The sequence below is a fragment of the Astatotilapia calliptera genome, chromosome 20 (genome assembly GCF_964374335.1).
Source record: "Astatotilapia calliptera chromosome 20, fAstCal68.1, whole genome shotgun sequence".
Taxonomy (NCBI): Eukaryota; Metazoa; Chordata; class Actinopteri; order Cichliformes; family Cichlidae; genus Astatotilapia; species Astatotilapia calliptera.
This window is the reverse complement of record NC_137441.1, coordinates 10,561,457-10,585,796: the sequence shown is the minus strand read 5'-3', so window position 1 is coordinate 10,585,796 and position 24,340 is coordinate 10,561,457. Positions and strand designations below refer to the sequence as shown.

Sequence of the window (24,340 nt, the reverse complement as noted above, 5' to 3'; positions counted from 1 at the left end):
ACAGTATCCTAGTACCGGAGGATGAACATGGACAGCGGCTGCACGGCGGCTCTCCTCCCTGGTAAAAGCGGCCGTGGAGAAAGCTGAACGAAGCTGATCAATATGCAGGGGAAGCCTCACGTTATCAATACCAAAAGCAGGATATAAGGAGTGCAAAGGTAAGGCGATATGTGGTGCGGTGGGGCAGATTGAACCAGCGTCAATGAGCTGTGAGGAGACAAAAGTAGACTGAGTCATGCCTGCATGTGATGTGAGGAGGGAGCATCAATGAAAATTACAACAGCATGGGTTTGGCTCTCAGCCGCGACTGGTGTGTTTCCTCAGTAAAATAGGGTGTAGTTTTTTCCCTTTTTTGACACATTAAGCTAATCATGGGGCTCAGGTGGAAACCACCCATGTACAGTAGCCTACAGTAGCACATTCATTGTTCTCCCTGCATAGAGGAAACTGGCCCCGGTGGGCTTGTCTCATTATTGGGTACCGTGGGCCATATAGGCTGCTGATTGTAGAGGATAAGACGATATGAAATGAGATCGTTAGATGCATGTTTAAGTTTAAAAAAAGTAATTTATTGGCCACTGGACTGAATGAATGCATCACGCAGAAACCTATAGCACACTGATTTAGGGAGTGTGACTTGGTGAATAAAAAAATCCTGGATGAATCATCATTTTACCCAGAACAGCAGCAAATCATGCTTGACCAAAGCAATTATCATTATTTGATTTTCTCATGTATAATTATCTATTCTCCTGCACATGTGCTACAAGGGGGAAATTTAGCGTGGATTAACAAGGACAATAGACGGTTTGCTACAGTTTCATTTCAAGTATAAGCCGAGATATCTTCCTTGACGCCTCCATGTTACCTTCGAACTTTTTTCGTCTTTTGACTCGAACACTCTGGCTGGAAGATAAGTACAGCTAAACTTGACATTGACCTGCAGATGCTATGTCAGAGGTGAAGGAAGAGATGCGTGTGTGGGCGTATTTAAAGCTTCAAACAGTGTAAACAGGAATTGTTGTTGTAATGGTTCTGTCTGTATGACACACATGTCCAGCATGAAGCTTTGTTGCTTTTCCCATTTGCTGAAGAGGAAATCCTGTGTCGTTTATCACCAAAGTTGGTGGGGTTTGTGCATTTTGAACAACGATTTGAAAGGTAAAAGTGTCATAAGATGCCTGGTAAAAACCGACCTGTTTTCTCACATCCTTCTAACTTGTTACTTAGTATGAGAGCCCAATGTGGATGAGATGCTCTTTTCTGCATTTAATGCTACTAAAAATGTCTCAGCCCTCAGTTGGCAGCTTTCCATTTAAGAATCATAGCCTCCTGAGACATCCTGAGAAATGTGCTAAAGACAAAGTGGGAGAGACCTATTTTTGGATGGGCCTTAATCTTATATTGATATGCTTAACACAGATGGACCGAATTTGATAGATATAATATGGTAAAGTATAGAGCAGCAAAATGATACAGGTCAGCAGGTGAGGTTTTGGGACTTAGTTTGTCCTATGAATAAGTACAGATGGATTAATAGATTTATAAACAAAAAAAATCTTCTCATCCTTGGCATACTGTGCCATTAATTTGAGATAAAGGTAACAAAACACAGTCTGATTGCATCTCAGCCCACGTTGCTGTTATATGGTGATGTTCAAAGGGTTACTTTTTTATCCAGATCATTGAAAGTTGGTCATGTTCCATTTTCTCCACCCATGCATGTCTGTGCCTCTGTGCCACATTCCCGTGCTCTGCAGAAAGTCACTGCCGTAGTTTGCAAAAGAAAAGCTCTGCAGTTTGAGATACCAGTGTTGTCAGTGGGGACAGCCTCAAACGAGGGCAAATATAGGAAACCTCACCAATGTTCACCGCTCACAAGCTAGTCTTTGCTTTTTCGGACACTCTGTTATGATCTATCTTAAACGCAGAACTGAATTTCTGCATTCAGATAGTTTTATGATATCTGTAACCTGAGTATGCAAACTATGATTAGGAAAAGTGTAGAGCTTTTCAAACCTTGTGGCAAACAAATGAATTTACAAGATAAAGGGCACAAACTAAAAACACTATCTCAAAAGGTAATATTGCTTCGTTATCTTCATTTGACATTTACATAGCAAGATATTCCAACAAAGTAACGAGCTCAGATTTTAAGCCAGAAATATCCACGCTCTTTTATTTCTAATGAAGCTCTTTTGATGTCTCTTGTCTATGTCTATGTGACCCTGTAGTGCTTTACTGCACTAATTTCCTGCATTCTGGTGAAATATTAGACACCAATATGTACCATTTCTCATGTATGTACCATGTATAGAAAAATAATTTTGCTTATACTGCAGTATAACACTGATATTAGACCAGAAAGACAAATGAGATAATGTAGATTCATAAGCCTAAGCAGTGATACAGATGGCAGTATGTTTCTGTCCTAGTGTTTATTAGATAGACTGGTGCAGGCATTCATACACCTATTAATATGAGTTGTTCACTTTGCTCCAGCTGTTTTTTTCTTTTATGAGCAAATACATGCAAAATAGTATTACATATGTATTCATATATACGCCTTTTTTATCTGCTTGTTTTGTATTGGTTAGTAAATCTGAGTATGGTACCTACTAGGCATCGGCTTATGGGATGTGTTTATTTAGGTGACTCTTTTAGTTCAGCTGCAAAGAGCTTTCAGAAAACGACTTGTGCACTTATAGCTTTGTTAAAATACAACAAAAATATGTTTAATGCAGACGTATTAATATGTTCAAGGATTGTTGTGGGGTTTCGGTTATGATTTCAAGCACATCGAGCTAGGTTTCAGTTATATTTTACTCATGCACCATCAAATGAAATGCAAATGCTGTCTCGTTTTGAAATTGTATAGCTTTTCTTCTTTTTAATAGACACAGTCATAATTAGTCAAAATCAGTTCTTGCAATAGGAGATGGAACAAAATTTCAAGCACTCTGAGCTCTGAAGAGCTTATGAAAGGACAGGACCCGAAACTAAGATTATCCTGGATGTTTAGTATGCTAGTTAGCTTTTCTGCTGGCAGCTTTACCCTGCTGCAAAGAATGCTGCTACTTGTAAGAATGCCAAAAAATATATATATCACAGTCTCCTTCTGTAGATGTCCTTTATGGGTTGGAAATAGAAATTCATGCTGCATGATGACATCATTCACATGAATCTGTCCCCTGTGATGCAGCCCGTCCTTGTTGTATCAAAGACATGCTGTGTCATAAAAAAAAAATAGATATTTATCCCAGGTTTTAATAGATCCATAATATCATAAGCCCCATTGTGTTCTTGAATTTCTCAGATACCACAAACAGCCAGACAGGTTCTCTTTGTGAGAAGACGTACACAGATACCATTTGACCACTGACAGCATGAGTCATGGTGAGATATCAGATGAGGAGATAATCCTTTGCTGTATGCTTCGGCCCACTGCCTCTATAACCAGGGTTCACTGCTCTGTGCTTGGACCTCTTCTTTTTTGACTGATATAAATACTCGTTAAAAATCCTGTCAGGTTTGTTTCTTTAGGAGAGTTCAGAGAATACTAAAACAAATGATTCCAGTGATGTATTTTTAATCATTTAATTTATCCATTTCTATTTCAGACAGTCTCTGAAGTCATCAAGGGTCATCAACAAGAGTACTTCACAGATTTAGTATTATATGTAACACTATCATATAGCAACAGATAACTTTGCATTCTTTCCCACTGACACCTACATAACCCACCTGCTGGTTCTGTTAAAGATCCAAGTATGACATGCTGGCAGTGGGCTAAAGGAGCCCAGAGTAAAGACAAGAGGTGGGCTACAGATGTCTGGTCACTTCTATTTAACTCCCCCCACCTCCCCTGCCCCCAGATTCTCTTCCCTTTCAGACTTGTAATCTTCAGTCCCAGACGATGCTGATTCAAGTCAGTGGAAGACATTTATCCGACTTGACACACAGCTCTCTAGGCGTGACTTTTTTTCCTATATATGCCATAACATTCCCCAAGTCCCGTAAATGGAGATTATCTGTAAAGTCAGTAGAGTCCTCAGCTGCAGAAAATGATCTGATGATCGTACATCGTCATAGCATTACAGAGGAACTGTAAGATCTCTTGAATTCAAAACACTGAAGTTAGTGAGTTTCCCTTTGCTGCTACATTGTATTGGATGTCACATCCTGTTTGTAGCCACTTGAATTCACAGGCAGATTTCATTTTTGTTCCTTTAGGCTTCATGTGTCTGTACCTGTACCTGTAATTGTATTTTGGAGTTCATAATTTTTTTCCCTATGTTTATATGCAACACATATGAAGTAAAATAGTTTGGAAAAAATGCACATAGTATAATAATTTCTGTCAATTTACAATCGTACCAGGTGGCTTCATGTAAACACAGACACTTGTCTGTGATACCAACCTTCATCAATAATGCATGAAGACAGGAAACTAAGATAAGATGTGCTGGAGTCTGGACATGACATTTAACCAGTGTGATGTATTAAATACTGACGGCCAGTTTACTCAGGAGGCAGAGAAATTCTCCTGTTGGCTATTGTACAACTTGCAAGCTTGACATTTTCACTGTCGAGTATATAAGACAAAAATTAACAGCATTTATTTTCAGTTTCTCATAACCAGAAGGAGCTACATCTCATCATCTGAATGTCTTGCCGCAACATACATGGGTAGTCTTTGTTAACAGTTGTAGCAGCATATAAGACGGAGGCCACATCTGCACCATCTCCAAGTCTCTGCTGGGACATTTCATTGTAGCACGCATACATCTGAAAAGCTGCCTTTATACCAACCTCAGGCTCCCAGACTAAAGCAAAACCTGCAGCCTGCGGCACCATGCTCAGCCAGTGCCTGTCCAGTCTCTAGAGAGACAAACAAAAAGACTGACAGTTCTTTGATGTCTGTCTGCCATGCCTATTTTTACACAACGGTTCAGTGCTTGTCTTAGCACCACGGGGTTCAAGGTTGCCCTTTTATTTGATTTTATTTGCTGAATGGGATACGTTTGGTTGACCTCATAGAGCTGTCTGCTGGCTCATAATAATGTATACATTACAGCATGAAATGTCAGATAAAGGTTTGTGCATATAGTTATTTCATAACCATTGGTTTGAAATCACAACCCTTGCTGTATCTCAGTTGTGTTTAATTCTCTGAAAAACTGAAGGGTTATCTGGGATTGCTGGGTTGGATTTAAATAACAGTTCTTGTACTGATTACAGCTTTCAGATGATTAATGGTGTAGATTCCTAAAAATAATCAATCCTCCACCCAGTCACTTCATTTATATTCCATAATAAGTGTATGCCATCCCAAATGAATTTGACTCTCAGCTGCTCATCTAATAACTGCTCATAAAAATTCCTCTGTGAAGCATGGCTGTTTAAGAAGCTGTTTTCTACTTATAAACTTCTTCACATTAAGCCATGATATTTCTTGCACCCTCTAGTGGTCAGTGCCTTTACTGTACATGTCAGCATACAGTAATGTCATGCTTATTACAAAGTGCGTGACCCCCCCCAGTATGATATAGCCACAACCTAATAAAGCTTCGATCAATGCAATAATCCCCTCGTGGCTGTCACAAGCCGCACACTCCAAATTAATTGGATTTATCGAATGTGTACTTTTACTTCAAGCCATGAAAGACAATTTATGAAAGTCACATTATTCAGGGGCTGGAATTGGCAAAGCAGTCTTTAAAAGACTAATTTAATGAAGTGACTTGGTGTATGCTTGTCATTCAGAAATCAAGGCACTTTTTTTGGGTCTTGTGAGAAAAAAGCATCCAAAGGAATGAGAAAGAATGTAAAGTAGAAACTGGCACTTTGGGGGAATTTCTCCTGCTTCTATTGGCAGATAACGTCTCTCAGTTACAATGTAGTGGAGAAGGATGCAGGAGAAACCTGATATCTAGATTCAGACCCCTTCGGGTAACAGACACAGTGCTGAAATAACAATAATATAAAAGTGAATTAGTCTGACTTAACAGACGATATAGACGTGGTTAACCGCTTATAGTTCTTGTGTGACCCATTTTGTTCGTATTAAGAACCAGAGCGTACTAAACTGTGGTCAGCCATCTGACTCAGCCTTCCCCCCCTTAGGTCAGCTGTTGATTTCACACTCTATAAGCCCACAGTAGAGGCCTGGCTCCTCACTCAAATAACCTAAGGAACAAGTTGCTGTTTACACCTGATGATCTGCTGCTGATGCTCAGTCAGAGCCAACAATTTCATGGTCTGGATCCACGAGAAGAAACGTATTAAAGATGATATCTAGTCAGGGATGCATCCACACCTGCACTCTCCCTGGAGAGGTTTACCAGGTACAGCAGCTGCGTGTTTTGCTACAAATGTTAGAAGTTGCGATCAGCCTCATTCTGTCAAACAAGGAGGCCGCTGGATCTATCTAGTGTACCTTTTTCAGTTTCTGAGGATGTTTTGTTGAAAAACTGGTTAACCTCAATCTGTCATTTTTGTGTTGTTTTTAATTTATCAAATGCACAGTGCTTTCAGTGTTTCCTGGTCCAGGTCAGTCTAACTTTATCTTTACAATAAGGGTGGGTTTTTGAAGCGCAAAAATGCTATTAAGTCAAAATATGATATGAAGTTGAATTAGTTTTGCTATGATTTGCTGTGAACACATTTTTGCTGTTTGGGACTTGATTTCACTCTTTTGGCAAAAAGGTAGAGAATTAATTATAGTGGAAGAATATGTAATTTCTATTTGCTGTCAAGATGGTAAAAAATGTAATTAGATTTCATTTGAAATCTTTATAATTATCCAAGAATGTATCAAGTCATCATTCAGAGAAAATGCCCTGTAGGACTTTTATTCTAATATATGTTGTATTTAAGAGTTATATTAGTGTTGTATAAGCTTGACGTAAAGAAGTAATGTGTGAGATTTTGTAAATTTGCAGTAATTGTAAAACAGAAGTTGATCTTGGTAAGTGGCACAAAGCAACAAGAAATAAAAATACTCATAAAAAAATGATTTTGTTGGAAAAGCTGTGCGACTAAAAGCTAAATGTGAAAGGTTCAAAATGTAGGGACTTCAAATCCCTCATTTGGTTACTATGGCAACAAATCCTTGACACAATGGTTTTATTGTAACAAACAACGTCAGTGTCATGTTTTTCTTTTTTTTCCTTGAGACGGATCATTGTGCTTACTACCTTGGCTTTTGCTCACTTTGTCTTTTGTAAATACGTTAACTGTTAAATGCCAGATGCCATCATGGTAAAAAACAAAAAAACAAAAATTCTACTAACACATGAATATCTTGATATAACTGTCTCTTGTGTTTATGAAAGCTTTCACAGACCTTGAACTTCCTTTTATCTCCCCCTACAGATGACTGAGGGCAAACTGTGCCAAGTGCACTTATTGGATGACAGGAAGCTAGAGCTGCTGGTTCAGGTACAAAAAACTAAAATCAATAATTAAAATGGATCCAAGAATTCTGTGATATTTATGCATAATGTTAAAAGGACTTTGGGTAATCACCTATGCTTACTGCAGTTCCTATTAGCTCACTGGAGTGCTTCATCATCTTAACGTAGTGAGTAGAAGCTGAACATAATGAAGCATTTAGCAGCTGAAAAGCTGAATATTTTTCTCCTACGCTTGTGAAGCTAAAATTTGAAATAGTGTTTAAGGTAATGACAAGTGGACTTATATAGTACAGGTGGCCCAAAAGAGTCACAACTGTCAACTAAAATTTTCCTTAAAAAGTAATGACATATCAAAGGTGTGTTCACAACTTATTTTCCGCTGCCCCCAAGTGGACAAACTCCAATTTATTGCATGTTCCCTGAGCAGTTGGACTCCCTCTTTAGCTAAATAAGCTAAATATCTGTACTGTGAAAACAGCCAGGGCATAGCAAATGCAGGGTTCCTCAGGATTGTGGTTTGATACTCAGGTCTGGATGTCAGTGTCCTTGTGAAATTGTGTGTAAACCACTATGAGTGGTCAGTAACACCAAGAAGGTGTCATATAAACGCTGTCTATTTACCATCAAATAGTATAGTGTCTCATCAGCACTATTCTTTTCTCTGTGTACCCATTTCCAACAGACTTTTCAATGAATCAAGTGTATCTTTGACACACTGACTTTTAAAAATTGTGTATAATTTTGATTAAAGTAGTTGTTTATATCTACGACTTCCTTCTCAGCCGAAGCTTCTGTCTTATGAACTCCTTGACTTGGTTTCCTCCCACTTCAACCTCAAAGAGAAGGAATTTTTTGGTCTGGCCTTTTTTGATGACAAGTATGTAAATTGCAGTGTTTCTTTTTTTTTCAGTGATATGGATATTTTTACATGTGTGCAAGTGTATGTTGGCAGATGATTACAAAGGGCAGCTTTCTGATGTTACAGTTTGTTTACTTTTGCAGTGGCCAGTGTAAGTGGTTGCAGATGGACCGCAGAGTCCTTGATCACGACTTTTCAAAGAAGCCCGGGCCCATTGCCCTGAATTTCTTGGTCAGGTAAGAAATTCTTGTTTCATGCAGAACCCAGGTTCCCCAGCAGGGTGCAGTACTTTGTTAACGTTGCGTTTTATAGTTTAGTCAAGAAACTATCCAGAGATTTTTATAGAACTCATTTGTGATAAAGCTGATGGTATAAATCAGTGTTTGGAAAGTCTTTGACTGTCTTTTATGGGGTTTTTTTGTGTATGCATTTGATTTCACCCTTCATAGGTTTTATGTGGAAAACATAACACAACTTAAAGATATCATAACAGTGGAGCTGTTCTACCTGAATGCCAAATCTGCTGTCTACAGTGTAAGTGCTTTCTCTTATTTTTACTCGATTTTGAAACAATGCAAAATGATCCTGCTATTTTCATCACAGTTTGTGATGATTCATTGTCTCTGGACCCTCAGCTCAGCAGACAATAGCTGCAGGGCACACTTTTCTTACTCTGCTAGCTGGAATGTAAAACACACAGCGTAAGAGAGTAGGATAATACAGGGGTTGATTTGGAGAATAAGCAGAGGTTACAGTAGGGCAACGCAGAGCAGATTCTATGTTTGGATCTGGAAAGCTTTCTCTCCACAGGCTTCCACTTCTGAATCATATTTATTTTTTATTTTGTTTGTCTATTATGTCTCTCAGGGGATTATTGAAGTGGAAAGTGATAACGTCTTCAAATTAGCTGCAAATGCCTTGCAGGTTAGTGCTTTTAATAGCCTCGTAAACATGCATTAATTGCCACATCTAAAAGCATGCCATCTAATAAGATATATGTTCTGTTCATCACCAGGAGGCTAAAGGAGACTATACAAGGTAAGAGCATCATCATCAGCTGGTTAAGAAGTATTTAACAGCAGCAGGAGGAGTTAATAGTAAGCTCTTAGCGAAGACATTCAATAGGTCACTTGTTTCTCCAGTGCAGACAACAAAAATCAATAGCAGTGTTATGTGAGGCTCACCACATAGTGCTGAGCAGCTAGCACCAGGCAACTAATGAATCTCAGAGTGCTGATAGAAGCTAAGTATTGCAGAGTAGATACACCTTTACAATGTACACAGTAACGGATAGCTGTGTTTAACTGTGGTGGCTTTTGCTATTATACTTGGTGCTTTCAGAGGTAATACTGCATGTTATTGTGCATGTTGGCACTGGTTTTGGTCAGCTGATGAAGTATGATGGTGTAGAAATATTTCTTCATGCCAGTATGTTCTGTATTATAGTTGCTGCTAAGGCCACAGCTGTTTCTGAGGACACAGTGGTTATATGTTCACTATTTCCTCTGGGATTTAGGGTGGATTTAACTTTTAGGGCAAATTTCATACTCACTTTAAAACTTGACATGGGTATTGGGAATATAGTATTTTCTAGGTAGATCCCAATATATTTAGAGCTATTTTGAAAATTTGCTTTGTCGATTAAAAGAGATTATATATATAAATATCACCAAAAACAAAAATCAAAAACACCACCGCGTTCAGATCCTGTACTAGAATAAAAGAGATACAGTGAGAGGTGTTAGGAAGGTTCATTACTACTTGTGTCAAGATTTTTAAATCAACTTCCAAAACGGTTACATTTGTCTTCTTTTCCGTTTTAGTGATGAAAACACTCGAGCTGATTTGAAGAAACTACCTACTCTTCCCACCAAAGTACTCAAGGAACACCCATCTCTTGCATACTGGTAAGTTCACAGGAAATCATGTTTTTACATTCAGCAACAAAGTGCATAAAGCCCGTAAACAGAGAAAATACTGTAAGACATTAGTAAAATCTTAAGTTTACAGGTAATAAAAGGAGACTTATGCTAATTCCCAGCTTCATATTTTCATTTTGGACTCTACCTTTGCATGATCCTTGTATACATTATACTGGGCCTATTTGGACACTACTGGTTCATCCTTATGTCTGAAAAAAAAAAAATCAATTTTAGCTCCTCTCTGTTTAAGGTCTTCTTTCCTTTAAGCAAGCTTTCTTCTGATTGGCTACCCCTCACAAACAGAAGAACAGGAGTTGGGCGGGGCTCCAGTGTTCTCAGCCAGAGCTGTGTGCCTGAAATGACCATATTACGGATAGCTGCTGTATCTTATGTCATATAGAGCCACAGCCAAAAGTCTGAAACTGTGTTTATGTATGCTAATATATAGCATATAGTATACATGCCAACACTGTTAAATATAAGCATCCAATACAGAACATGATAATAAACATAATAACTCTCCTTTAATTAAATTGAATGTGTAAAGAAACTTGTAGAATACCATATATACTCGTCTTTTAACAATCAGTTGATCAATTAAATTAAAACAATTTGTTTACACCTCAATTTATCTTTTCCCGGCTAACTATATTGCCTTCTCATTTATGCAACATTACAGTGAGGATCGAGTTATTGAATATTATAAGCAGCTGAAAGGTGTTTCTCGAGGACAGGCCATTGTGCAGTAAGTAATTAAATTGTGTTGCTACACGAGTAAGAGGAAGACAGTGAATCTTTTTAGGCTTTAAATTCATTAATCTTACTCTCACCTCCATTAGCCCTCTCCCCATCCCTTTCCCTCTCTGGCACGCCTTTTCTCATCATCTGATAGAAATCAATAGCTCCCCTTCAGTTGCAGCGAGATCACACTGATTCACTAAACAGAGATCAGATTCCCACATTTGAGATGTTCAAAAGCAGCTGGAAGTTTGAATAAATGTTTTTTGTTCCAGGTATTTGACGTTGGTGGAATCACTGCCAACGTATGGCGTCCATTATTATGAGGTTAAGGTAGGCCTTTTTGTGATTAATATGACATGACAGCTGTTGCACCTGGAACTGTGTCAACCATAGGAGCTCTGTTCTTGCCTTACAGGATAAACAGGGGATCCCATGGTGGCTTGGAATCAGCTATAAGGGCATTGGCCAGTATGATCTCCAGGATAAATTAAAACCTCGGAAGGTAAACACTCCCTGGAGCTCGATCTTTAAAATGGCTGCTGCTTTTTCTCTGCTCCACTAATCTGACTGTGAACATGATAGCACAAGGCATGTGTAAGGACTGCTGCTGTTGCACACGGTGTGTTAATTCACGCATCATCTGTTTCACTCGAGCAAAAGGCTGAGCTTCAGCTGTGCCAGACAAGGCTAGACTTGAAAAGAAAAAGAGCAAACTCTCAGTGTAGATGAGGCTGTCACTTATCCTTAATGAGGTTAGTGAGTTTTGAATAACTCTGGAGAATCATGGAGACATTGCGAACTTGCTTTTCCCGTTTCATTGGTATTGTTTTAGCTTGTGGGTTGACAGGAGAAACACCCATATGAGTGATTTGTCAGCTATGTCTTCCACTAGGTGACTTCAGTACATCCCAGTGCAGCGGGATGCAGACATGCACCGAACTGCTATTACGATAGAATGTGAAGGTTCAGTGCAATTTGCATTAAATCACTAGCAATGCCTTCCTGTTAAACCTCTGTATTGCTCAACATGATGCAATCCATCGCTGCCTGATGCATTGCAAAACTGTGCAAGCTGACAGCTGCAGGGTGCGCTTTCGAGAGGGAAAGAGAGTGTCAGCTCGTGATGTCAAAGAAAGAAGGGGTTGGATTTGGGCGTTAGCCTGCATGTTCGCAGAATACCTGAGGAGACAAGTCAGGAGCTGACATGAAGACAGTACAAACTATGTTTTTGTATTGACAGCAAAGCCAGGGAAGACTTAATAACTTTACACACAGGACGTGTGAGGATCTATTATTCTGGTAAGGCTAAATACTACATGTCTTTGTCTTGCCAACTTTGAATGTATTTTATGACTTAAATATTTATCACCCTTTGAAATTATTTGGTTTACGCAAACCTGAGCGGACAAAACTCTGTGTAAGCTTTTGTTTGTGTCTCATTCGGATCTTGTCCAGACGTACAGTGAGTCAGAAACCTAAATGGATTGATCATATTAAGCTGTTGTCAGTGAGCACCTGGGTGATAGGGGGATGGAAATGATGAGTGTTTATATGACGACCCCTTATGGTATTCGTCTCTCTCCAACACCTGCATTATTGCAGACTTTGCATGCCAGGTAGACAAGACTTTAATCACAGTTTATGTTCCAGTCTGGCTTTTTAATAACTGTGGTTGAAACAGACTTGAGAAAACACCTGCTCAACATAGTTTTTTTGATATTAGTCATGACCATCATGGTTATCGTGTTCTAGGTGTTTTTGGAAAAAGAAATACATGAAGAATTTTTTTATATGAAGATACAACTAGACATTACTCTGCGCATTATCCAAACATCCAAGGTGCTATATTTCAGAGTGTGAACAACACATATGCTTTTCTCTCATTGGGAATGGTTTTTCGTGTTTTTACCACCAGCTGTACCAGTGGAAGCAGCTGGAAAACTTGTACTTCCGTGAGAAAAAGTTTGCCGTAGAAGTTAATGATCCACACAGGTGAGCAGCGGGGGATCCTCGTGTAGAGATGCTTGTTGCTATTCTTACAATGACTGTTTTTACAAGTTGATTATTATGTTGTTTTCATTTTTGTTTAGCTCTTAACACTGATATCATCCATCTTTAGAAATGTATCTAAAAAAAAAATCATCATTTTCACTGCAACTTTTAGTTTAACTGTGACCAAAAAAGCGTAATGTTTTCCGTGGTTTGTTTAGGAGAGCAGTAACCAAACGAACCTTTGGGCAGACGGGGCTACTCATCCACACGTGGTATGCAAGCCATTCTTTAATCAAGACCATTTGGGTCATGGCTATTAGTCAGCATCAGTTCTACTTGGACAGAAAGCAAAGCAAAGTAAGTGTCAGCTATGAGTCACTGCACGTTTTTATTGCTCTTTGTTTTACATCGTTTTCTTCATTCTTGTAGGCTAAACTCGGAACAACAAGAAGTTTAGAGGAAATTGCAATGGACCTCACAGAGCATGGAGGGGCGAAAATAAACAGACTGGGTGATGTGGGCCTTAAGAATAACTTCATAACAGCCAGCAATGGGAGTTTGGTATCTACAGGTTGGTTATAATTATTTTATATAACGAAAGCACATTTCTGTATAACTTGTTTGTATGCTTTTACATGTAAAACTGTAACTTCAGATCAGATTTATCGTCACAAAGAGCTATAAACATTCAGCTGAATGAGATTTAAAAAGAACAGGTGACACGTGAAGGAGTCACACAGTACACATGCCATGGGTGTGATTTTTATATTAATGGGTGTGGTAGGCTATGTTGGCAATTTCAGTTAGAATTCTGTTTTTCCAGGTTCAGCAGACTCTGAAATGAGTGAAGAGCAAAAGAAGGAAAAACTCACTGAACTAAGAAAAAAGGAACAGGAGATTCAAGATATTTTGGCTAAGAAAACAAAAGAGCTGAAGAAGATCTGCCTGAGAGAGGCGGTGAGAAATCATTTTGTGCTACAGTTATATCGGTCTATTTTTTCTCAAAAACTCCCTTTAATAAACCGCTGCTCTGCTGCTGGTAGATTAATTGTTTCTGTTGTTGCACTCACCTCATCTAAGCGTCCAGAGGATTTGTTGTTTTGTGCTTTCAGGAGCTTACCGGCAAACTGCCAAAAGAGTATCCCCTTTCTTCAGGTGAAAGACCACCACAGGTCAGACGGCGAGTTGGCACTGCTTTCAAGTTAGATGACCTTTTTCCCTACAATGAGGTGCGTATTTAACTGCATTTTAAAGCATAAACGATTAGTGTATCTTTTTTCAACGCTGTACGCTGGAATTGTTTCACTTTTAGATTTTATTTTTTAGATTTCTAATAATGTCAGCAAATTGCACAGAAAGATAACACCAATATTAACTGAGCGAGGAACGCAGCTAAAGTCTGACGGAGCTCAGTTTTTTTTTCTCTACGTTATTACAAACCCAACTGTGTGTTACACACTGCAGTGGGTGGCTCTGTTGTCTACTAAGACACAGATACGCTATTTTAGTCTATTCTATTATTTTTTTAAAATGAAATTATAATAAGGAAAACATCAGCAGCAGTCAGAGCATTACACCTGCAGCGTTTTTTTAAATAATAATTTTAATTAGGTCGACCTGATATGAAACTCTAATTAGATCTATTCTGTAACATGTTCAGTGAGCACATGAATCAAATGGCAGTGATTTCTAATTTACTTACATGTACCTGCTGAATATCTGAATGCTTGCTCTCTATTTTTATCTCTGGTTATCACCTACGTTTTCTGATTTATGCAGGATCCCATCCTGAGAAACCTGGAGAGCAGATTTGCCCTTCAGCAGAAGATTGTGGAGGCGGCTAAGAAGCTCGCAAATGAACCAGAACTGTGCAAAACTGTTAAGAAGAAAAGAAGGAGAAACTGTTTGGATGCTATGCAGAAACTGCAACAGATAGAGGATGAGATGAACCAGTACAGAATCAAGAAGGGGAAAAAGCCCACACAACGGTCCTCAGTCATCATTGCAGGTACGTTGGAAGATATTTGTTACTGAATGTGTTAGATCGAGTCACAGCAAGCACAAAGTTGTTTTCTTTTCCTGCAGATGAACTCGCTCGTTCAAACTGCAGCTCTCTGTCTAGTCTCCCACTGGATGATGGTGAGTCAGACATCTACAACACAGGTGATGCTTTCTTATTATGACCAAACCCAGAAAACAGGAGTGTCCTTTTTTGTCACTGTGTTTGTAATCAGATGATTCAGACAGTCTCAGTCAAAGGCCACGCTCACGGTCAGTCCAAGGATCCCCTCAACTAAGTCCAATGCGATCACTGGGAGCAGAATTTGATTTGGAGAGACAGGCATCTCCACGGGATAATCACCACAACAAGAACCACAACAGGTTGGGATTTTCTGTTCAAACTGTTTATTGCTTGTGTGAGTCGTAGAGTGGAATCTAATTCGTTTTACAGCCTTATATTTTATTTTAAGCTGTTTTCAGAATGAGCAGATGACATCATGCATCGGTAGAGCCCATAGTATTTGTTGTGTCATGTTTGCCTCATTCCTTTCCTCACATTTTTTTACTTCCTTTTTTTTAAATCCTGTTTTGATACTGCACCCATTTAGATTAGCTGTTGATGGCCAGGAGGCTTCCAATTACTACCAGAATCCAAGAGAGGTCTCCTCCACCCACAGTAGTCCCTATAAAACCCTTCCCAGACCTCCTAGAGATCCTCGCAGCATGCCTCCCACCCCGGTTATGACCCGCAATGCCTACAGCAGCAGTCAGCTCAGGTGTGATCTTTGTTCCCCTGCCCTGCCAAGCCAGTGTTTATCCTTCTTTACTTTATTTAATCCAACCCTTGCTTCTCTTAATACCCTAACCTTCTACCATGCTTTCACATAAAACCTTAACTTTTATTTTAACACCTAAATCCAAAAATAATATCCCGTATCTTAATCGTGATCTTCTCAAAGACACTTTGAAATTGGTGTCATTTTCCCAGGTTGGAGGGATCTCCTCATTGCTTCAGGCATCGCAGTGGAAGTCTGGAGTCTCAGCCTCGGCTGAGAAAAGACAGAGATTCAGAGAAGCCCGTCTTTATCTTGTCACCGGCCCACCGCAGCAACAGCACAGAGGTATTAGAAGATTGCTCCTCTTACACGAGCCAGTCAAGTCTGGACTACTGCGGGGCTGCCAACTCCCACTACAGTACACTGGACTCCCGTACCTCAACCATGCATCGTCTTCACAGAAAAGTAGAAGTGTATGGTAATACTGGGAGCATGCCAAACTTGGTCCAGCACCATTCTGGTTGTAGTTATTCATGTGAGGCCTCACCACACTATGCACCCAGTGCCTACTATGTTGCCGGCTACCCCTGTCCGGACATGGAGCCTTATGCTAATGGTGCCTATGTATATGAGAATGAAGTCGAAGGCCACTACAACGTCAACCCATCCTACCAAATGAATGGGTATCACGGACATGACAGATTCAGGCACTACAGCAGTGATGGGGCGGATAATCTTTCTCAGAATCCGTACGCAACAGTGAGGCCACCACGGACCAGAGAGGGGCCTAGAAATGAGCTCTTGGCCAAGAACATGCAGAAGGCCCTGGTTGCAGAGCACCTGAGAGGCTGGTACCACCGAAACAGAGGCCACAGGGAAGGAGGGAGGGGATTACTGGCTGGATATGACTTTGACAGTGGCTCTCAGCTCAGCTTGGGATATCAGACCATGCCGGCGGCCTTCAGCCACTCGAGCCGAGCCACCTCTTTCTCTTCAGGTACAGTCAAACGCATTAGCGTGAGGGGAATTGTCAATAATAAAATAAAAATCATTTTCAATGTTTGTAATTTAGGGAAACATTAGGCTGCTGTTCAGGTTTAATAACATGAAAAAAAAATCATAATTACAAGTTAATTGGTCATGTTCTGTAGTGTCACTGATGTTAGGATGCGTAGGCTGCTTTCCTACTCACAGGATTTTTATTTATGTGTTGTTTGTGTATATTTGAGGGGTTTCATTTATTCTATCACAGGGTTTTCTAGGCTGCCATGTGAGAAATAGACACAGTTTGTGGGTTTAAAGATATACATTCGTAAACTATCAAAGTAATAAGTATCACATAGTATTTTGTGTGAGAGAAATACTATCGTTTTTGAGGCTTTTGAGATATTGTGCACTCCAGCGTTATTTGAGTGTTCTCTTCTTTTCAGTTTCCTCAGCAGAGAGCACAGGGAACTGGCGCAACCAGCTGGCAGTCGGCCTGACAGAGTTTGATGCACCTGACACACCTCAGTACCCTCATCCTGGAGCTTCAGCATCCCTGTACAACCGCAGTCCCACACATAACAGGTGAATGCTTCAGTTCACTGAATCTCCACACTGAGGCTGTGGTTATAAATAAAGTCAATAAGTTAGAGACAGTCATAATCATTGGATTAAACTAAAATGCTGATTGTTACTTTCTTAACACAATGGTAGGCGGGTACCCTGCCGCTCCTCTACATCTGGATGATACGTGTATTTTTCTGCATTCTTTTGCTTTTCTTTTAAAGAGCGGTTTTATTTTATGATTGTATTCTGCCAGCGTGATCTGTTCTCCTTCCTCTCGTTACTTGGCTTACGCTCTACGCTCATGTGTGCAGAAATTCTCCAGAAAACAAAGAGTCTGACACAATGCCCCAAAAATGTGAGTCAGTAGATGTGGTTGGCGCTGAGGCCACTAGTGCAGCTGAACCATCAGACAACCTTTCTAGCACTTAAGGGTGAGACCAAACACAGCGGGCCACTTTGTGTCGTGTTGCCAGTCGTCTCCATTCAGACATCCCGTCGTCATCCGTGTTATTCGTGTACAGTTCATTCATATATATCATCTATTTTTTTTACACTGTGTTTTGCTGTTTTTGAGGCTCCATTTTTTCAAAAATGCATCAGTCATCATGATCAAGGCCATGCACCTAATATATCAAGGCAAAGAAGGATTATTACATGTTTAGAAACATACTAAAACCACCCGAATGCAGAAAACAGAAATTCAGTCTTTTTGTAGCAGTGAAGGAAACTCGGGAGATAAAAGCTTAGCAAGCCTTATCAAGATGAGATTATGAACATCTGAAAGGCAGTCCATCCTAACAGCTGAGATATTTAAGTCTGGACAAAAGTGACCAAACAACCAATACTGTCCCTCCTAAAGTTATATTGCCAGAGTGAAAAGGCCTTGCCATTTACTCCATAAAGCCCTGGTCATGTTGTACGCCTTCAAAAATATGGTGGACTTTAAAGTGCAATGTATTTCCATTTCCATCCATCAGCTTTATTTAAAATGTCAGCCTTGTTTCTTGTTCTCAAATAACTACTGCAGTGGATCTTACCTAGTCTTGTGTTATTGCCTGTACAGATTTTACCTTGATGGGAGCTACATGAGCATCCACTGAAGAGGACCAAACCAAACTGTGGCACAAATAAAGCCATAGCCAGCAGCACATGAAGGGAATGGAGTGGAAACGCAGGCTTTACACAAATGTTTTTGGCTGCCATAACCTCGTCTTTGAAGGTGTTTTCTCGTTTTGGTTTTGGCAGAGAGGTGTAAACCGTCCTCATGTTGTCGTAATCTCTAAACACAGTGATGACACTCTTGAATGATTTTCCCATGTGCCTTGGATTGGATGAATTGTACAGGCAGATGAGAATGTGTCAAGAAACTTTAAAATGTTGCACAACCACACTGGATTCAAACCGTACTGTGTATTAAAAGATAACAAAGCTAACAAACGTGTTTTTACTCAATCCACCACCATGTGTTTTAACAGAAACTAGCTACTGCCTTATACAAATCAGTAGGTTATAGAATAAAAACAAAAAACAATTGCCACTTTTCTCTCATGATAAATGATAAAACTCATCTTAAATATAACATCGAGATTGAAGGCAAAGCTTGGGCATGTTTACAAGTGTGACATGACAAAAGCTGGGTTAATCATCATTAGAACAGGCTGTGTATTTAATGACGCTCCATTTCTTTAAATCAGAATGTATCATGTCAATATTGTTTATAGAACCATTAGTCTTTGTTAGTGCTTTATTGTGTTTTAAAATGCATGGTGAGAAAATAGATTTTTTTGGATTAAAAAACAAAACAAAAACAAAGTTCAGACTTTTTTATATTAACAGAAGACCACTGCCATAAAACATATCCATTTCTCATTGTTTTCTCACACATTTGTACAGTCAGTGTGTAGTTACATGTTGTTAGATGTTGTCATAAAATATTTTCCACTCAAATAAAAGGTGAATAAACATATGTGTGACACAAATATGCCTGCTGTCACTTTCTTTGTGAAGCTTGCACAGTTCTTAATGGTTGAGTTCTGCTAAGAAAAACTTAAAGAAATCAAACTATTTACTGAGAAATTATAATGTTAATGATAATGAATGGTATTCACCAAGCATCATAAGGAGACTAATCCCAGCCTCTTATCTGTCCAACAAACATAGGCTAAAACCAGGCTGTTAGCTAACTGCAAATCAGCTAGCCAGGAAATATCTGTATCCCAGCACTTGTAAAGATTGGTAATTACTTTCATCGTTATTAATGAGATAGTAAACTAGCTCAACATTTTGAGTTACTCCTGAGTAAAATTTAGAAATTTTGAGTTAGTAAGCTAGAAAGCTGATATTTAAAGATATTAACCCAACATTTGCTCGAGTGGGAGAAACAAGTTTTTCCTTACAATAGAAAAACTGTCCATTCAAAAGTGTACAAACAACAAAGGTCTCTTCAATAAAGAAGATAACTGCAAATCTTCACTCTAAAAGGAGTTTTTATGTTTACGTGTGGATGAAAGGCCCAAACATATAGAAAAATATACTACCTAACTGTGGGTTAGGTGTATACAAGGCCTAAAGGGATTGTGATAACGAACCCCTGAAAACAAGCTAACTCTTTTTGCTCATGGTTTGTTTGTTGTGTAACTCTGGGAGGAGCTCTGTTTGCATGGGACATGTTAGCCCTCCCGCTAGGCCTGTAAAAACATCGCACCTGCTGCAGTCAATCCAGCGTTTTCCTTTTGCCTGAAGCAACTGTCATCTCAAAAGATTGTGATGACCAGGGCAGCTGGCAGAAGGGTCTGAAAAAAGAATGTTAGCATGTCTTTCCCCTGTTGGTACCGTAAATATCTTCCATGTAGTTCACAGGGTTTATTTTAGTCCGTGAGGCAGGATCAAACGGTTTCTAGCTAAAGTCAAAGTCAGAGGCTTCCCAGTTTGCTCTGTGTTGAGTCAGAGATTGGATAAAAAGTTGTGTTTTGCCTTGATATCGACAGGAAAACACAACTTTAAAACTTCAGTGCAAATATGTCTAACGGCAGAGACCTTGAGGATCTCAACGAAGAGGACATTGATGAGGATGAAATCCTTGCAATGCTTTCGCCTGAGGAGCTTAAGGAGCTTCAGAGTGAGATGGATGTTATTATTGCACCAGATGAGAGTGTACCAGTAGGACAGAGACAGAAGGACCAGACAGAAAAACCTCCGACAGGGACGTTTGACCACAGATCCCTAGTTGATTACCTCTACTGGGAGAAAGAGTCTAAACGTATGCTCGAGGAAGAAAGAGTGCCTGCTACTCTCCTGCCCAGTGAGGTAAGAGATAACTCTAGCAAAGGTTCATGTACAATTCAGTTTTTGGTGCATACCATTAATGTCATAGTTCTAATCTTAATGTCCTAATGTACTGTTTAGAAAACCTTGAGGGAGGAATCTGAAAAGAAAGAAAAAGAAGAAAACGCAGGATGTGGCAAATATGAGGTGTATGAAGTGATAGAGGAAGTCACTGAAGAAGAAGCTGCAGATTGTGAAACTGGAGAGGAAATTATAGAGGAGATTATTGAGGAAATTGTTGAAGAAGTTGATGAGAGGGATGAAAAGGACAAAATAATAGATGTGGGAAGAGAGAAAGAGACGAAGCAACTTGTTGAAGTCCAACCTGAAAATGTAGATGAACACGCAGAGCCTCTGGATATCACAGAACAAGCACCAGGAAAAAATACAACTGGCAGTCAGCCTTTCTCAGGCACAAAGGAGACTACTGAGACCTTAGCTCTGAAACACAACACTGAAGAGAAAGAAGGAAATAAAAGTACAAAATGTTTGCCTCCCCAAGAGGCTCCAGAGGAGCCAGAAACAGTCGAACCCAATGAGAAGCTTCCAGAGAAAGAAGAGAGAAAAATAGGTAAACTGAAAATCCCAAAGCTTTCACTCAATAATATAAAAATTACATCAAGACCTTCAGGAAATGATACAAACTTGGAGTCGACACTTGATAAGATCCGCAAAAACAACCCCTCTATCACTGAGGTAAACCTCAACAATATAGAAAACATTCCCAAAGAGATGCTCGTGGACTATGTCAACGCCCTGAAGAAGAATAAATATGTTAAAACATTCAGTTTAGCCAACACTGGTGTCGATGAAAATATTTCTTTCAATCTAGCCAACATGCTACGAGAGAATCGGAGCATTACGACTTTAAACATTGAGTCAAACTTCATAACTGGCAAAGGCATCGTTGCCATCATTCGCTGCCTCCAGTTCAATGAGACTCTCACAGAGCTGCGTTTTCACAACCAGAGGCATATGCTAGGTCATCACGCAGAGATGGAAATCTCTCGCTTGCTCAAGGCCAACAACACCCTTCTGAAGATGGGCTACCACTTTGAACAGCCAGGGCCCAGGATGGTAGTGACCAACATTTTAACAAGGAATCTGGACCGTCAGAGGCAGCTGAGGAAGGAAGAGCAGAGGCAGCAACAGCTAAAGCAGCAGAGGGAGCTGATGCAGATGTATGAGAGCAGTCTCAATCTACCTCCTGGTTTACTTGAGATGCTGGGATACATACCACCCATAGAATTCCTACAGGAGCATGGACTTGCCCCACCCTCATCAGAGCTGAATGCTGTTGTGCAAACACAACACCAGACAGAACAACCAGAGCCCCAGAAGAAGATCAAACACAAAAGCATTCCCAAACAACCCAGTGATGAACCAGCAAACCCATTAAAGGATGTCCAGCTGAGGAGAACTCCAAAAAAACGGGATCCTATATTCGAGCTGGACCCAAGAGATGATAGAAGATCAGAGAGGGCAAGCTTTCAACTGAGGAAGACTCCCAAAGTGAAGGATACAGGCAGTGCAGGGAATGAGGATGAAACGGCCAATCTGACTGACGTGATCAAGTCTTTAAAACCTGTCCCTCGCAGACGATTACCTCCAAAGGTTGACGTCACACCTCGTGATCAGCTCCTAAATGATATCAAAAAGAGCAACGTGGCTTATCTCAAATCTGTGAGTACCTTAGAATCAGTATTACCTGAAATTACATTTTTTAATTGCTCAAAAAGTGGAACAGTGTTCAAGCTCACAAAACAGAAGAGCATTTATCATAACACTTTCATTTTCTGAAGGTGTTTTAATAGAGCATGCATTGTCCTAAAAAGCAAACTAAACCTGCTGTTCTTTTCCTTTGTTGCTTCTCACAGGTGCCTCTCCCTAAAGCCCTGGAATCAAGTGAAACGAGTCTCCTGTAAGGCGCTGCTGTTTCTTCACCATAGTATTTGTTTTTATTACACATGCTCAGTATTAGTCACTTCACATGAACAGTACAAATTGCTACTGAACTTTAATTACCTAGAGAAAAATACTGGTTAGTTCTGTTTTATTTCAATACGTGATATAGTCTTTGCAAAGTCACAGCAATTATGAACACTGACTACAGCCAAATATTGTGTATTAATTCTACAGTAAAGCGTGTTACCCTTTCATAATTTGAAAGCTCTTCTGAATACAGTGCATGGTTAAGAAAAAAAAGTGTATTCACACAGTATTTGTTCATGATGTCTACATATACAACAATTTCTCTAATCTTTGTGCTTAAAATGAATTAGCAAGCGTGTTTGATTAAATGTTTGTGACTTAATCATTTTGCTATTAAATAATATAAACCTTCCACTCTTTGCTGGGGGATGTTTTTTTTAAATTAATTCAACATCACTGGTCACTGTAGAGGTGCCATTAGCTGTAACGCACATCCATCCCGAGGGGATCATTTTTTCATCCTGAAATGAGCGCTGGATATAGAAAATAAAATTACTCATATAATCTGTGTAGTAAATTCATGCCTCCCAGACAGTTTATTCAAAAGATATAAATATCTGCAAAGGTTTTATTTCCCCCACTAATCCGCCATTCAGTAGTCGTTTTTCTCTCTCTTTTTTCAGTAAAATCCTACAGTATACTTTTTGTTTTAGACTTATCTGGAACAAAGTCTGCATCATAAAGTACTTTGCAAAGGCCATTTATTTGAATATAACAAAAATGCCAAAATTAACACAGTTTGAGCTGATCATCTACAAACTGTAAGGTCGGTAGTTCAATCTCTGGCTGCTCAAGGCTGCATGACAAAGTGTCCTTAGAGAGGACACTGAACCACAACTTACTCTCGGATGTGTTCATCATAGTGTCAATGTGAAAGAAAAAAGAACTTAGGTATAGCAAAAAAGTTTGTATGAATATGATGAATAGTAAATTGTATTAAGTGCTTCGAGTGCTCCTGCAGAGTAGAAAAGCACTACCGGTATATAAGAACCAGTATATTATCATTTACCAATAATTTGGTTTAAAATTGTGCAAGCAGAGGATGAAAGAAGAAGTGGGAAGCTGAAAAAAAAACTGTCTACAACAGCATGCAAAATTCATGTTCTTAAGAGATTCGGGGAAAAATCCAGGCAAGTCCTGACAGAGGAATTGAGACATTCATGTGGCCGTTCAGTTGATCCATCTGCTGTTTGCTGAAGCTTCATCAGGTATCTTCTGAGTGGAAGGGTGGATGTCAAGAAGTCTTAAATAAGGGACACAGGGAGAAAAGGCTGAGGTATGCAAAATTACACGAGAACTGGACTACAAACCAGTGGCAAAACATCTTGTGCAGGGAATCTAAATGTGAAATTTGGTTCAAATCACTTTCAATGTCTACAGGGTGGGGGTGGGAGGGGGCACAACCATGACTGTCTACAGCCATCTGTAAAACATGGAAACATCTTATCAAATTTGTTTCATTTTGAATGCAGGAAAGTACAGTACTGTCAGGTTCTGATCCACTATACATTACCATGTGGAAAGCATCTGATTGGCAACAGCTTAATTTTTTATCACAACAATATTTCCAAACACACCACCAATGTAGCAAAAACACTCCTTGATAGGAAAACACACAGAGAATTAGTACCAGACATGATTTGACCTCTCCAGAGCTCAGACCTCAGCATTAGTGAAGCCATGTGGGATCATCTTGACAGAAAACAGAACAAAAGGCAGCCAACATCCAAAGAAGAGCTTTGGATGGATGTCCCACAAGAAGCC

At 39.6% G+C, this 24,340-nt stretch overlaps 2 protein-coding genes across 5 annotated transcripts; both read left to right on the top strand.

Annotated features, from left to right (window-relative positions):
- frmd4bb (FERM domain containing 4Bb) lies at positions 1-19,239 on the top strand. Of its 4 annotated transcripts, XM_080294779.1 has the most exons (24): positions 2-158; positions 7,378-7,443; positions 8,201-8,295; positions 8,421-8,513; positions 8,727-8,811; positions 9,145-9,201; positions 9,293-9,315; positions 10,101-10,184; positions 10,879-10,944; positions 11,213-11,270; positions 11,356-11,442; positions 12,856-12,932; positions 13,151-13,289; positions 13,362-13,503; positions 13,756-13,889; positions 14,045-14,161; positions 14,712-14,940; positions 15,018-15,071; positions 15,167-15,314; positions 15,542-15,709; positions 15,922-16,706; positions 17,140-17,278; positions 17,572-17,691; positions 18,324-19,239. In XM_080294779.1, the coding sequence occupies exons 2-23, from the start codon at positions 7,378-7,380 to the stop codon at positions 17,687-17,689; spliced, it is 2,964 nt and encodes a 987-aa protein (XP_080150905.1). In that variant the 5' UTR covers positions 2-158; the 3' UTR covers positions 17,690-17,691; positions 18,324-19,239. The 4 variants fall into 4 exon arrangements, with proteins under 4 accessions (XP_080150909.1, XP_080150905.1, XP_080150907.1 ...); XM_080294783.1 differs by lacking the exon at positions 15,542-15,709 and having other exon boundaries at positions 1-158; XM_080294781.1 differs by lacking the exon at positions 10,879-10,944.
- A 410-nt stretch (positions 19,240-19,649) lies between these two features.
- Positions 19,650-22,928, top strand: lmod3 (leiomodin 3 (fetal)). The gene is made up of 3 exons (XM_080294784.1): positions 19,650-20,566; positions 20,666-22,267; positions 22,462-22,928. Exons 1-3 carry the CDS (start codon positions 20,279-20,281, stop codon positions 22,507-22,509), a joined length of 1,938 nt encoding a protein of 645 aa, XP_080150910.1. The 5' UTR covers positions 19,650-20,278; the 3' UTR covers positions 22,510-22,928.
- The last annotated feature ends 1,412 nt before the right edge of the window (positions 22,929-24,340 follow it).